Source organism: Ictidomys tridecemlineatus, chromosome 5 (assembly GCF_052094955.1).
Source record: "Ictidomys tridecemlineatus isolate mIctTri1 chromosome 5, mIctTri1.hap1, whole genome shotgun sequence".
Taxonomy (NCBI): domain Eukaryota; kingdom Metazoa; phylum Chordata; class Mammalia; order Rodentia; family Sciuridae; genus Ictidomys; species Ictidomys tridecemlineatus.
The window spans coordinates 112,932,566-112,947,747 of NC_135481.1; the positions used below are offsets into that span (position 1 = coordinate 112,932,566).

At 62.1% G+C, this 15,182-nt stretch overlaps 1 protein-coding gene across 3 annotated transcripts in view; it reads right to left on the reverse strand.

The window, feature by feature from the left end:
- Positions 1-2,673: 2,673 nt before the first annotated feature.
- The window catches only part of Itpk1 (inositol-tetrakisphosphate 1-kinase), a 133,736-nt gene continuing 121,227 nt past the window's right edge, over positions 2,674-15,182 (reverse strand). For 2 of the 3 annotated variants that reach the window (XM_078050743.1, XM_013364689.3), the window contains 4 exons: positions 14,300-14,425; positions 13,060-13,127; positions 8,620-8,782; positions 2,674-4,418 (listed from right to left, as the gene is read on the reverse strand). In XM_078050743.1, the coding sequence (XP_077906869.1) occupies positions 4,075-4,418; positions 8,620-8,782; positions 13,060-13,127; positions 14,300-14,425 (701 nt within the window). In that variant the 3' untranslated portion in view covers positions 2,674-4,074. The remainder of the gene's footprint in view (positions 4,419-8,619; positions 8,783-13,059; positions 13,128-14,299; positions 14,426-15,182) is intronic. The other variant, XM_078050744.1, reaches the window with a different exon arrangement.

Below are 15,182 nucleotides of genomic sequence, written 5' to 3' on the forward strand. Positions count from 1 at the left end.
CTGCCAGGGCCAGCACGGCTGCCCACCCAAGTGAGGCTCACAGGCATCGGTGACACCTGCGGGGACCTAGAGCCACGTTCAGAGGGCCAGCTGGGATTTTTTTTCTTGGTACTGGAATTGAACCCAGAGCTGCTTCCTAGTCTTTTATTCTGAGACAGGGTCTAAATTGCTAAATTGCTGAGGCTGGCCTTGAACTTGGGATCCTCCTGCCTCAGTCTCCCGAGCCCCTGGGATGACAAGCGTGCAGCACTGTGCCCAGTACTAGGTGGGATTCCGTAGTTCTCTGTCGGGTCAGTCTGCACAGCATATTGGTGGCGAGAACTTGGGTTTGGGCCTTAGGCTCCAGGCATCTCCCGTCCAACCAGTAACTAGCCGAAGAGCTCAGCAGCTTCCTGGGTCTCAGAGCCTCCATCTCAGCATCTGTAAATGGGGGTGATCCTTGCTATCTCCTTACCAGACGATGCTAAGGCCTGGAGAGGGACATGGTGAGCCAGAAAACCAGGACTACAGTGGCAGAGCTGTCTGGGGGGCTCAGGAAGCCAGGCTGCCCGCTGCTGCCAATGCCCATCCCTGGGGCACAAAGGCACCCCTCTGCATGGCTGCGGCTCTGTGGTGTGTATCTCCTCCCATGTTGCAGCTTCCCCGCGGCAACGGCTACAGAATAGCAAACAGCACCAGCTGCATTTCTAGGCCATCAGCAATCAAGACACCCACTACCAAGATGAGCTGGTAAGGAGATAGCACAGGGTCTCCTTGTCCCCAGAATAACCCATCCCAAAGACAAGCCAGCTGAAAAGAGCCAGGAGGGAAGCATGATGTTCTCAGAGTGACGCGCGGGCTGTGGTCTGGACGTACAGACTAAGTGCAGCCCAGGGTGGATTCTGGTAGAGCTGCTTCCGAACAGGGTTGCTCACCCAGCACAGTGTGGGCACTACCATGACACCCAGCCTGAGTAGCTTGTCCCGAGTGACACCCTGCAGGAGGCAGCCCCCTCAAGACGCCAGGTTTCAGATGACTTGGGCAGTAAAGAGAAAATGTAACCATTTCTGGAAAGGCCCAGCTGGACACAACCAGAAGGAAGAGGACCCAAGCAGCAGAGGCCCTGCTGCCCAGGGAACCAGCGGCCACGTCCACGCTGGCCATGCCGTGTGGAGAGAAGCAGAGGCACAGACCCCGACTGTGAGGGGGGACCTGAGGCACGAGCCTTGGTCGCCTCACACTGGCTGGGCGGGAGTGTGTGCAGTGGGCGTGGCCAGGGTGGCCACGGAGGTGGAGACCCAGGGCTGCCCTCCAGGGGGGCTCCTGTCTGCCCCAGGGAAGCCCATGTGGAGCTGCCGGCACCCAGCTCCGGGGCTTGGGGTCCCAGGGCCAGCGCACTGCGGCACAGACAAGGACAGGAGCTGCTGGGGTCCCACTGGGTCCGTGATCCGTTTCCAAGGGACAGACCAGGGCCATCAGTGAGGCGGGGTGAGGCCATGCGATGGCTCTCTGTGGCCAGCAGCCAGCAAGAATGCCCAAGAGCCAACGATGTCTTCCAGGCTGGAGACTCAGGTCCCTTGGTCTCAGAGTGACCGTCTAGCCAGCACCAGTCACTCTGCAGTCGGCCAGAAGGGCTGTCAGCCTGCTGTGAAGCCCACTTGGTGGCCTCTGAGGACCCTTTGTTGCTAGGGTTACAGGCATGGGCAGGCTCGTGCCAGATGCCCAGAGCCCCCTGAGGCTTCAGGGGCATCTGAGTGCCACAAATGGCGCTGGGAACCCCAAGTCAGCCCCACCCACCACACACTGCAGAGCCACACTTGCAGGACACCAGGGACGACGACCCTAGTCTAAGACAGACACCAGAGCTGGCATTTGGGCGTGACGTGTATGCAGTCACTCTGTCCTGGGAAGTGTCCTCAGGCAGAGATGGAGGCCATGCCTCTGGGCCCAGGACAGAGCAGGCGACTCCAAGGCTCAGCTCTGTGTGGTCTGCCACCTGCTCTGCTGCCCCTCAGCAGCTCTGTCCCCTGAACACCAGCAAGATGGGAAGCCCCGAGGCTGACGTGCCAGCCAACTCGGAAACAGAAGCCTGGGTGTGAGCCCGGCCGCCCGAGGCTGCTGGCGGGGCTGGCCTCTGCCTAGCGGGGTCCTTCTGTGGGGCCAGCTCTTACCACCCACCTCCTCAGTGGGCCTGTCTCCCCGACACCCAGCCCCAAGGCCAAGGCCAGCAAGGCCTCAGGGGAACCAAGTGGGGACAGCACCCTGGGACCAACAAGGTCAGTGTGCACATGGGGCATTTAGAGGACAGGTCTCTCACCTGGCTACTGAGGCCCCCCAAGGGGTGGCTGGCGTCCCCTTACCATCCATAGTGCCCATCCATGCTCCAGGTTGCCAATGGCTTCCACCAGCCTGAGGTTGGTCCTGAACAGTCCCTAGGCCTTCGCAAGACCAACTCCATGGGGGGAACCAACTGTCCCACTCACCACTGCGTGGAGGCCAGAGGAGGGCCACAGCGCCAGAAGGTAGTTTCCCGACAGCCAGCCCTGGACGCTACCCACGTGACCTGGACTGACCAGAGGGACAGACATGCAGGTCGTCAGGGTCCTCCAGGCAGCGGGGGCTGGGACTCTGCCTCAGGAGGCCACACTGTGGGAGGTGACAGAACAGGAGCCACACCCAGAGACATGTGGGAAATGCAGGTTGATCTCAGTAGTTTATTTTGAAGACAAAGCAGTGCAAGAGGCTGCCACGCGTCCCCTGTCCCGGGCTCGGGGTCTGGCCCAGGACAGGTGACGAGCAGACATCCACCAGGGTCAACGCTCAGGTCCTGTAAACGTGGCCAGTCCTGGGCCATTCTGAGGAGGCCAGGCAGCTCCGTGGCTCCGGCCCTGGCAGCTGCCCAAAGGAGGGTCCCTGCCCCGAGTGCCGGGCTCAGCGGCTCTCCAGGGCCCTCGGCGCTCCCTCCAGTGTCCTCCGTCCCACTGGACCATGCGGGACAGCTCAGTGGCCCTTCTCTTCCCAAGTGAACTGCACTTCATGACACGAGATCATGCTGGGCCCAGGCCCCTCACTGGGCTGCACCCTCGGTGGCCCCTCCTGTGGACTGGGTCAGCCAGTGGTGGCCTGCTGCTGTGGCGAGCGGGTCTGGGGTGGTGTGGCTGTCTTGCAGGCTGGCTTAGTGCCCACTGTGTGCAGGAGTGAACCGCAGGGCAGCCTCCTCCTGCCCAGGAAGAGGGACCCTGCCGGCCAGGATTCCCAGCAAAGGCTCCTGCCTGTCCTCTGGGGTGCTGGGGGAGCAGCAGGCTGCCCAGGGGGCAGGACAGCAAGCACCAGCTGCCCTGCCCTGCCCTGCCCTGGACCTGACTACCCTCTGGAGAGAGGGGATCTAGGAGGAGACTGGGGGAGTGGTCCTGGGCAAGCCAGCAGCCCCTCTGGGTCCAGGGAACAGCAGTGCTAGGTGGGACCCTGGGAGGGACCTGGTGGTCCCCAGGGAGCAGTGAGGAGTGGCAGCGACCCAGGACACGGGCCTCAGCCCATGGAAACTTCCTCTTCTCCCGTGGGCAGGGGTCGGGGCCTCACACCGCTCCCCCCAAGGGCCTGTCGTCCTTTGGCTTTGGGGAGGGGCCAGCAGCAGCCCGGGGGGTCGGCTTGGAAGGGCCAAGGTGGACAGGGAGGGTCGGGTCAGGGGCGTGGGTGGACTTGGAAGAAGGGGAACCATTCTCGGCGCTCTGCTGGGCCACAGACCAGGAGCGGGCCTCCCTCCAGGATCCCAGAGCCTGGTCCACAGCAGCCGTGGGGACAGACAGACGGATGTGCACACGCTCCTAGCACCACCCACGCACGCACACACACCCACATTCAGACCTAGTGTTGAAACTCAGCGGTGTCAACTCTGACGAGATCCGCAGGCGGGAAGCGGGGTCCCCGTCCCCGAGGCTGTTCCCTTCCATCTCCCCCCTCATTTAGACCATGACATCAGAAAATCAGGTTAAAAATTGAAAAAAAGCATCAGATCATCGGGAATTCTGAGTAGCGTCCGTTGGGGGCCGATGCCCAGTGGCGTGCTCTGCCACCCTCTAGGTCCTGGCTCTGTGGCTACTGCGAGGAGGCCTTGGTGGTCAGGGAGGCCACGCAGTGCTGCTGGAAGCTGGGGGACACGCCCGCGGTGCAGCCCAGTCTCTGGTGTGGCAGCTTGGCAGCGCTGCCCGCGCCCGCCTCGGCCTCGGTCTTCCAGGGCGCGTCCTGGCCCAGCACGCAGCAGCCCGGGCTGGCGCTGCACGTCCGCTCGCCTGCCAGGCTGCCTGCCTGCTCGGCCAGGAGCCTGCTGTGTCTCAGCGGGGCCGCGTCCCCTGCGGCGGCTGCACCCATGCTCTGGCCCTGCAGGACGGTGGCGATGTGGTTCAGGAGGTCTGAGAAGAACTCGCTCACGCCCTCGTAGCCTGGGGTGGAGACAGACAGCGCAGGTCAGCCGGGGGGCTGAGGAGCGGGGACAGGCCGACCAGCGACCAGGTCACTCCCATGGGGCCAAGGGCTGGCCCTGACCCTGAGAAGTGGTGAGCCACTGTGAAGTGGTGAGCACCTGTCCAACCACTGCCATGGTGTGGATAAGGGTCCCCTGAAGGGACCTGAGGGGTGGCACCTAGTGGGAGGTCTCTGGTCATGGGGGACCTAGAAAGGGGTACAGGGACCTGGCACCCTCCCCCCCCCCCAGACACTAGGAGAATGTGCTTCCTTTGCCTTGTGTCCTCCACCCCATGATATGCTGCTCTGCCACAGGCCCCAGAGCCACAGGGCCCCAGAGCAGACTGAAACCTCCCAACTGTGAGAGCAAACCACCTTTCCTCTTTATTTTATGACACTGGGACTGAACCCAGGGGCACTTCACCACCAAGCTACATTCCTAGCCTTTTGAATATTTTGAGACAGGGATGCCCACAGTAGAAACAAAAATGGCGCAGCTGGTCTGGAACTTGCGATGGTCCCGCCTCAGTCTCTCAAGTTGTGGGGTACAGGTATGAGCCACCATGCCCAGTAACCTTCCTTCTTTTTAGCTTTATTATCTCAGGTATTTTGTTACAGTAATGGCAAGATGGTAAACACATCCACCTGAGGGGGTGAGATGATGGCTGGAGGTGGCAGCACCAATGCCCACTTTGAATGATACACGGACTCCATGGGGTCTGCCTGAACTTGGCCTCAGTCCTGATTCCTGGCCCCTGCATCTGTCCTGAGCCTCAGCTGTCCACTGAGAGGATACATCTCGTGGTAGAGGCTTCTATGGGCATCAACCAGAGGGGCTAGAACACCGGTGATGTCTGACCCAGAGCAGCCACAGCCCAAATCCAAAGTGTTCCTTTTTCACCCTAAAACACAGGAGGAGGCCCTCTGTGCCCCCTGCACTCAGAGACAGCCTCTAGGCACTGCCCACCAGGCCACATGAACTGCCAGTGTCTGCCTGGGGCGGCACCTCCCAACGCAGACGTGAAGCAAAGTCCTCGGGAGCCTCACAGCAGGCCTCAGATTTGGATGGGGCCTGCCGGGGCGGGTCTGGAAGGACGAGAACTGGCCCGTGGCTCAGGAAGACGAGCAGGGCAGGAGAGGTCTTGGGCAGGAGTTGCAGCCCACCAGCTCGGGGGGCTCTGGGCACTGCCAACCCCACTGAAGCTGGACCACCCTGGATACTGCACCCCGTGCCGAGAGGTCACTGAACACCGGCACATGCCCTGGATGACATTCCCAGCCACTCGTACAGATGGGTGGCAAAGCCTGGGACACGGCCCTGTGTAGCCTCAGAACACTGCACGGCCGTGTGCGGGGCCACCAGCTGGGGCTCCTCTGTGTCCAATCATCACTTAGCAGCCGACTGCTGTGCTGCAGAGAGGCCCACGGCAGAAACAGAAAGGGCCATGCGGCTGGCGCACAGTGCCTCCGTGTCCAGCACTGGGTGACATCACCCTCACAGACCCGCCCACTTTACAGATGAAAATGTGGGACAGTTAACCAGAGAGGATGGTGAATCCACGCCAGTGTCCTCAGCCCACGCAGGCGGTGCCGGCCACAGGACTGGATCCCGTCCCCTGATTGCTGCCTCCTCACAGGCCCCCTTTACAGAGGAGGACGTGGAGGCTTAGAGGCCCAGCGTCACAAGCTCCTAAGTGGCACAGCCGAGATCGGATCAAGGCCACTGTCTTGTCGGTGTCTTAGAACAGCCTGGTGCTGGGAGCCCTGGACTGAGTGCCCCGTCAGCCCGCGGCCAGGGGTAAAGGGCAGGGAAGACCCGGGTCTGAGGCGCCCAGGATCGTGGGGGTGGCTGCTGGGAGCCAGGGCAGGTGTGGAGCAGGAAGGACACGGGAGACACTCCGGCAGGTCTCCAGGGAATCCGGAGGCAGTTCCTCAGCAACTGCTCTGCTTTCCTCCCAGACCAGGCCCAGCGCCCCATGCAGAGCTGGGGCTGGGGGACGTGCAGAGGCCACTGCCTCCTCGAGGCCTGGGAGGAACAGGAGGTGGGGTGGGCTGACACCAGCAGGCGCAGACGGGGGGGGGGGGGGCAGGACAGGAGCCAGCTCCACACGGCCCTGGGCACACTGCAGGGTGGGAGATGCTGTTCCCACCTGCGCAGGGATGGATGGGGTCAAGTGGCCAAGCCGACGTGGACTGTGAAGGTAGAGCCTGGACTTGAACTCAGCACTGGGCTCCGCCAAGAGGCAGCAAATCTCATGGTCAGAGTGCAGCCCTAGCTCCACCACATAGGGACCCGTGACCTCGGACAGGTCCCTCAGTGCCTGGTCTCGTCCTCTTGGCAAGTGGTGATCACAGCAGTCTTCCAGGGTGCAGTGGGGAGGGGGAGGCTGGCTGCTGCCTGTCTCCACACAGGCCTGGTTCACAGAGAGGTCAACACCACCGGGCAGTGGGTGGCCTCTTTGACAGGGCTGCTACTGCACCTGAGGCCCTGAGCTCGCCCACCCCTCTGCTGTCCCCGGGAGTGCTCTACAGGGCTGGCGAGCAGAGCCGTCTCCCTGGCACCGGCTCCCTGGAGCCCTGGTCTCTGGGGCCACCTCGGCAGCAGACTCCTCACCAGCCTCTGCTGGGTGCAGCTGTGACCCTCCTGCCCTAGGGGGATGGCCCTTCTCTCAACTCCTGGAAGAAGCCTCCCTGTCCACACTGGCTCAGTGACAGTTCCCTGACAGACTGCCCTGGGCCCACTACACAGTGGGCTCACAGGGAAGCCCCCCACTCTCCCTCCTAGAACTTCCACATGTGGCCCCCAAGTCCATGGTCCAGAGTCCCCCTGACCACCCTGCAGCCCTGCCTCGCCCCTTCATTCCTAACGTCCTTCTGCTGCACCCCAGGTCCCCAGCTCTCTCCCTCCACCCAGGGGGACTGAGGCAGACTGAATGACGTGGGCTTAACACGGACCTTAGACGCTGCCCCCAAAGTGAGACCACGCCGCAGCAGGCTGCCCTCAGAGACGGGGCCCACAGCCGGGGAGCACTGCTCCACCTCTGGTGGGTGGCTCTTTCCTTTCTGGCCAGGATTTGCTCTGGTGTCACAGCTTCACAGAGGAGCCACCAGCCACCCCCACCCTTCTGTCTCTTGCTCCCTCCCAATTATGGTGTGGGCCTCTGGCTGGGACCTGGCAGTCCAGCTCACTTCTGTACTGGCGTCTGGACCAACTGGGACCCACAGCACCTGGTCGGTGACAGCTGGAGGACAAAAGGAGCCAGTGGCCTCCCAAGCCTCCATTTCCCTAGCTGGGCACAGGGGTGCTGCCTGGAACAGCTTGTGCGTGCCCAGGAGTGGAAGAGGCACCGCCTCCTCACGGCCACCTAGCTGGTGCCCGGCACCCGCAGCCCCAGAGCTGGGAGGTGCAGGCCAAGGAGACGAGCCGAGGGCGGTGGTTCCCCCTCCCGCGAGGCGCTTGAAGAGACACTGTTGAGAACAGAGTGGACGGTGGGGCGCAGGGCCCAGGCCCGCAGGAGGCAGAGGCAGGCCAGCCTGAGCCCAGGAGCCCAGGTGCGGGTGAGCGAGTGGCCTACTGCGGGGACAGGTGGGACCAGGTCAGACTCCACCTGTCACTCTGTGGGAGGTGCACAGGTCACGTGGCTGGGGGCTGGGTGCAGCACGGTCCTGGAGCACCTGCCCTGCCACCAACGTGCTGTGTGGCCCTCTAGTCCGCTCTCACCAACGTGCTGTGTGACCCTCTAGTCCGCCCTGCCACCAACGTGCTGTGTGACCCTCTAGTCCGCCCTGCCACCAACGTGCTGTGTGACCCTCTAGTCCGCCCTGCCACCAACGTGCTGTGTGACACTCTAGTCCGCCCTGCCACCAACGTGCTGTGTGACCCTCTAGTCCATGGCTTTCCTTCACCTAACAGCTGGGGTTGTGGCCCTTCAAAGTCCCTTTGGCTGTGAGACTGGAATGGCTCAAGGGACAGACTGATTGGGGCATCGAGGCTATGCTGGTGGCTCAGGTCACAAGGTGAGAGGGCGCGTGGACCCGGCTGCCTGGGCCCAGTCCTCCCTGGTTCAGGATGCCCGGTACTGGGCTCCTTCATCCCCTCCCGCTCCAGAGCCCGTTCCCAGATGTGCAAAGGTGGCAGACTGCTGGCTGCCACCTCAGGCCACCAGCCCTGCTGCTCACCTGGGAAAGCGTTGATGTCGATGACCGCGTGCTGTCCCGTCTGGTTGTTGATGATGATGTCAATCCCAAACAGTGACACACCCAGCGCCTGCCGCAGGGCCCGGGACAGCTCCCGGATGACCTCGTCGCTCGGCCGCTCGAACACACCTTCGATCTTGTCCAGCTGCGACACACACAGGGGTCAGGCTGGGGTGAGGAGGTGCAACAGGCCCTGCCATCCCTCAGGCCAGACCCACCCCAGTCAGCACCAGGCCACCACCTCTGTGTCCTGCCCGAGCTGGGCAGGTGGGGTGCTGCTCACGGCCTTGCTGGCTGCCATCCGAGGGATGGGGTCAACACTGGCGTCTTACACACAGGCAACGGGCTCAGAGGGGGTCGGGCTGGCCCGTGAAAGCCCAGGGCAGGGTCTGGGCCTCGGTGTTCGCAGGCTCTAGACCCATTTCTCAGCAGGGAGGAAGGTGGTGGAGAGTCGCTGTGGACCGAGGAGACAGCGAGGTGCAGAGATCACTGGAGCCTGACCTCGAAGGCAGGGAGGACGGGGCAGGGGAGAGGTGGGGAGAGAGGCCTGGGGGGGGCGGGACGAGAAGCCGAGAAGCCACAGGGGCGCCGGGAATGCTGGCACGCGGCCAGGGCGGAGGCGGCGGGAAGTCCTCCTCGCCCTCCTTGCAGGCAAACTCATGGCCTGAGGCTGAGGTTGGGGACGGGTCTTGGTCCCTGAAGGGCTCCAGGTGGGTGATCTTGCATTTCCACCGCCCCCTTCCTTCCCGAGGGGAGGCTCAGGGATGCTCCCACCACATGCCTTGGGTCCAAGTGCAGCGGTCAGCAAAGCTTCTGGGGGGGAGTGGGGCTGTCCGGGTGCACAGTCTCCACCCTGCCCTGGACCGCCCCGCACTGCCCATTCTCTGCTCTATTCCAAGCGGCCTGGGACCCACGTGCTTGAGCTCGGCCCAGTGGGAGCCTCCAGGGCATGAGAAAACTGCACCAGAGGCTTTGGGAGCCAGGACTTGGACCCAGGGTCTGGATGTGAATCCTGCAGTGACTTGCTGACTCTGGGGACTTGGAGAAAAGTTTGTGGCCTCTCTGCCTCAGTTTACTCTGCTGTAAAATGGGACTGATTGAGCCTCCGTCCTAGACTTGCTGAGAGGGAGGAGGAGGATGACAGGTGTGGAGGCCAGGGGCCTGGATGACCAGAAGGGCTGCTTCTGAATTCCAGGGCAGGGACAGCTTCGGGTGACCTCAGCCTGAACAGGGCTCAGCTAGGTGCCTATGAAACACCGGAGTTCTGGAGCTGAAGCTCAGAGGCTAGAGGAAGGGGTGCAGCTGCAAATACGGCACGTCAGAGAGCAAACCGGGAATTACAGGTGGCCCCACAGGCCCAGTCCCGGGGTCCCACCCAGGGCTGCCTCGCAGTCCTGCGTCCGCACAGCCTCACTCCCCCACCTTTGAGGCGGAAGCCACCCGCCCCACCAGCATCGGCAGGGCAGCGGGTAAACAAGCCACAGGGTAAGTGCCATGAAGTGCCGTTCGTCTGTGGGAAGGGATAAAATCCGACTCGCTACAGCACAGACGAACTCGGAAGACATCCGAGTGTGCATGCTGGGCGGCAGACAGCTTCGTGCTGCACGACTCCATCCGTATAAAACTTCCGGAAGGCGCAAATTTGTGGAGACAGGAATCAGGGAAGCAGTGGAGGAATGGGGAGTGGGGGCTCATAGTCCAGGGTATGGGAATGTTCTGGAAGGAAGCAGAGGTGTGGTGTGGTGTGCCTCGATGTGAGCAGACCAGTCGTGCTGGATTTCTCACTTTAAAACAGCTAATTTTATCCATGCGGATTTCACCTCAATTTGTTTGAGGCTGGGTCAGAGGATTGAGCATTGAGCCCTGGTCACCAAGACAAATGGCCTTTGGTCCTGAAATGGACGGCAGGGTTCTCCCGGAGAGCACCAACCAGGGACTGAGGCTGTCTCCTTCCTCTCCTAGGAGTGCCCTGGTGTCTTCCTGGGGGCTTCCTAGGGACAGTGGCAGTCTAGCTGAACAGGAGCTCACCTGAGCTCCCTGGGACACTCGGGGTCAGAGGCCGAGTCCAAAGAGGAGCTCAGCAGTTGGCCCACAGCCCAGCATCCTCACCAAGTCAGAGGTCCAGGTGGACCCCAGGCTTGCCCATGCCCTGGGCCTGCCCTAGCTGTAGCGAACCTCTGGACCCTGTTTCCTCACCCCGGAAGTGGGTAATGAGAATGCCTCTGCCCTGAGATTTCAGGGAGGACTGGGGGCTGACACAGAGGCAGGCCCAGGGCAGGCAGCTCCTCTCACCCGCAGCTCCTCTCACCCGCGTCTCCTGACGAGCTGTTTATAAAAGCACTTTCCCAGCTCAGCTGAGGAATCTCAGAAATCCTTCCGAAGCCATTTGATTGTCCAAACCCAAACAGCCAGCCTGGGACAAGACAAGGGTGGAACTCCTCCCCGGGAATTCAACACCAACCACCCAAGGTACCCTGCTAACCAGGAGGTGGGGAGTCAGGAAGGAGCTCTGTGGGTGCCCCGGGGCCACCGCTCACGGCCAACACTGAGAACTCCCTGCACACGGGCAGTGGGCACCGCTCGGCAGCAACTCACAGAACCCCTGGATTCCCCCTGGGCAGGATGAGGAGTCTGAGGCTCAAAGGGATGACATGGCTTGCCAGAGCTTGGGTCCGACCCGGGCTATTTTTCCCAGAAAAGCAATTTTTTTTTTTTTTTACCTCCCGAGGTGCTGGGGCTGGGACTTCGGGCCTTGTGCCTCCTGGGCAAGTGCCCCACCACTGAGCTGTGCTCTCGGAGGCCCACTGCTCCTAAGGACATCCTATGAGGGCTCCGAAAGGTAGAAGGCCCCTGGGGCCTGCAGGCTGAGTGGAGCTTCCCAGGTTAGGGCCTCCTGGGGAAGGAGGTGGGGCTTCCAGGCCAGTGTGGGTCCCTGCAGGGCGCTCTCAGGGGGGCTGAGACAGGGCTGGCAGAGCTCCAGGTGGCACAGGCCAGGAGGACTGGTAAGGGAGTATTCTGGACACTAGTTCCCATGGTGGAGCTGACATGGACGGCCTGAGGGAGGCCACAGTGGCCGTGGTCCTGCAGGAAGGCCATGCAGCTGGCATTGCCTCTTCTTTTCTTGGAAGCATTAGTCCTGAAGGATTCCTGACTAGCAGTCACATGAGAAGGCCGGGGGGGGGGGGGACCACTGTAGGTCTGAGAGGCAGAGGAAGGACCCTGCTGTGGCTCTAGGCTGACCCCTCCTATTTCTTGGATGAGGAAACTGAGGCCCACAGTCAACAGGGGTTTATCCAAGAGGGTGACTCCCAGTGGGCCACCCTGCATGCAGCCCTCAGTGTCCCCCTGGTATTGATCAATAGCCCCAGTGGGCGCTAGCCCTGTGCTGTGCGAGGGCACTGGCAGGGATAACTTCTCAGGAAGTCTGTGCTGTGCCAATTCCTCTGCAGCCCAGCACACTGGCCAAGGCTCCGCGAGGCCGGCAGGAGGAAGCCCTGGAGATGTTGGAGTGGGCCGAGCCTCCCTGCACAGAGCATCTACCTACGCCTCACAGCGACACAGCCAGGCCCGGCGCTTCTCTTGATTATTCCTGGGGGATAGCTACTGAGGTCCTGGGGACAGTGGTGTCCCTCTAGGTCCTTGTTCACACCAGAAACAAACAATAGATAGACAGGCTGCCTAGGTTTGGGGGCCAGGAACACAAGGCCAGGGCAGATCCCCAGGGTTGGCTGTGCCCAGCCCTGAAGAGGGAGGAGGCCACGAGAAAGCAAAGGCTCCCAGGACACCAAGATGGACGCACTGCACTCTAGGGGGGACAGGACCCCAGCAAGTCCTGAGTGCAGGGGACATGAGAGCAAAGCCGCTGGCCTGCTAGGCCCACAAGGGACGGCAGACTGCCTGATTTTTGGAGGCTCCTGTCTGCTGTGGAACACTGTCCAGCAGTCCTTAGAGTGGTAGGTCGCCCCGGCTTCCTAAAAGAGCCAGCTTTGGAAGCGGGCCTGGGGTCCAATCCCAGCGAGGCTGCAGGGAGGCTGCTAGACACCCAGCTGGACACTGCCATGGTGACGTTCACTGAGCACCAGCCATGATGCCTGCTGCCACGGCTTCAGGGGTGGGGGTCACACGCCACCCTAGTGCTGCAGAAGCACACAGCAGGCTGTCAAGGGACACTCACAAACAGAGTGAGGGACAGCAAGCCTCTCTGCGCTCATGGGGGCTGCCTGCAGCCCTCCCGCCCTGGCCCCCACATGCTCATCACAATGTGTGCACAGCTGTGACGCCACCAGCACGCGGGCTAGAAGACAGCAGGCAGGAGGGGTTGGGGAACGGGCCTGGGCCTGGCATGTGGACAAGGGCCTCCCATGATGCCCAGCCCTGGGCGAAGGCAGCCTCATGCCAGGCCACCAAGGAGGTGGTACGTACCTCCGTGAGAACGGATGAGGACTCCGGCTTCGACACATTGTGGCTGTTGAAGAAGATGGACTCTCGGTCTGAAAAAGCAGACAGGAGTATGGGTCAGGGCCTCCAGGCCAGGGTGTGGTTCCGCCATCCAACACCAGAGGGCAGCACCACCTCAGCCACAAGCCAGCGCCTTGCCTCCAGGTCCAGCAGTAGGGCCAGGCGCTCCAGGGAGCTGGGCTCCCCACCCCATGGAGTGTACCAGGGATGGACTTGGCCCAGTTAGGGCCTCAATTTCATTTCTCACACAAAAATGACGGTTTGCTGAGCCACCTCCACGACCATCTCGTGATATCCCACCTGGGCTTCCCCAACGCCTAAGGTCCATCCTGAAAGATGCTGCAGATATGTCACCAAAAGGGCGCCAGGAGGAAAGGGGGCTAAGTAGGCAGGACAAGCCATGCACCCGATGTCGAAGGCCCCTCCCACCCATGGAACTCCTATGGAGACCCGGCCAGGCTGCCACCGCCATGTGAGAGCTTAAAACAAAGGTTCTGCTGTTTTCCAACTATTTAGGACAAAAACAGAAAACCAGAACATGGGCTTCCACGGTGCCCGTCCAAGAAGCTGCTCAGAATGACCTGCTCACCATGACACCCCCTCCACTGCATCCAGCTCGCGAGTCCCTGCGTGTGCGCCACCATCGCACCCACCCCCAACTCCCACAGAGGCCCAGCAGCAGACCAGTCTCGGGGACACTGAGCGCGACAGGCTGACGGTGCAATCGTTCACCCCACTTGTAAATGTCCTCTGGAGTAACCAAGGTCACCCCGAGGAGCTGCAAGGTCGGCTGGTCAGCCAGAAACACGTTCTCAGGCACTTGGAAGCACAGGCACGTCAAGGCAAGAATCACAAAGCCAGGAGCCCAGGTCTGGGTCTGGCAGAGCCGTCACCACCTTGTTGCCTCCCCCACTCCCAGAACAGCCAGGACCCCCTGGCTAGGAGTCCCCAAGGGGCCTAGCCCTGCTTGAGTCCTTCCAGGGTGGGGCATCATGGGTCCTGTTCCCCAGGACACAATGCCGGGCCCTGGGACCCAGGCCCCCAAGCTGAAGGACAGGAAGGGACCAGCTGAGGGCCTGGGTGCCAGGGTGGGGGGCCTGCCCTGGTGCCGCGACCCCACCAGCTCCAGGACTCTGCGGCGCCACAGCGATCATGCAGAGGAAGTGATTGGGGCAGAGCCAAGCAGGCAGGCGCTGAGAGGTACCTGGCATCCTTCCCGCTAGCGGGGCATAGAGGCCCCTGGCCACCCTGGTGTGCCCGACAGTCCTCCCGCTGCTCCGACCAGAGCCAGTCCAGACAGGGGGCACGAGAGACGGTCCTGGGGAGGAGCCTGAGGAAAATAAACACCCTGCGGGACTCTGCCACGCAGTCCCACCAATCCTCTCCTGGCACCAGGGAGCCTTCGAGGTGGCAAAGCCCAGCGGGCCAGAGGCTGGAGCAGGTGCCAGCCGTCCATGCCAGTGGTCTGGCCTCCTGGAGGCACTGCCCATCTCCTCATCCTACAGCCCCCAAACTCAGAGCACCTTCCCACCTGTACCCCTGCAGGTCCCCAAGGAAAATGAACAGGGTGGCAGAGCAGGCAGAGAGGGAGAAAGGGCCACCATGCACAGGTGGACACAGCAAAGTCCAGGGAAGCTGGGAAGCTGTAGAAGCTGCAAGGAGAATGGAGGGAAGGGGACAGAGCTGCCCCAGGGGCCTGCCAAGCCCATGGAACTGGACAAACTGCGATCCACAATGGCTCCCTGGGGCAAGACCAAACGCACAGGATCTCCAAGGGGGACCCTACACTGCTACTTCCGGCCTGCGGTGCTCTGGCCAGAGGACTACTGGGCAGGGTGGCCAGCAATGACAGGTCCAGCAGCTCTCCACATGCAGCCGGGCAGGGCAGAGGGAGGGAAGGAGGGAGAGCAGCTTCCAGCCACTGCCTGTCCCCAGAGACTATGGGAACCTGCGGGGAGCTCGGGTGGGTCAGAAGGAGCCTGAGCCCAGGACAGAGCCCTGGCACCCAGATCCTTGTCCCCTCTGTTAGGGGAACAAGGTCAGGGCCTTGCTGTCAGAAGCACTTTGAGTGTAGACGCCCCTGCCAG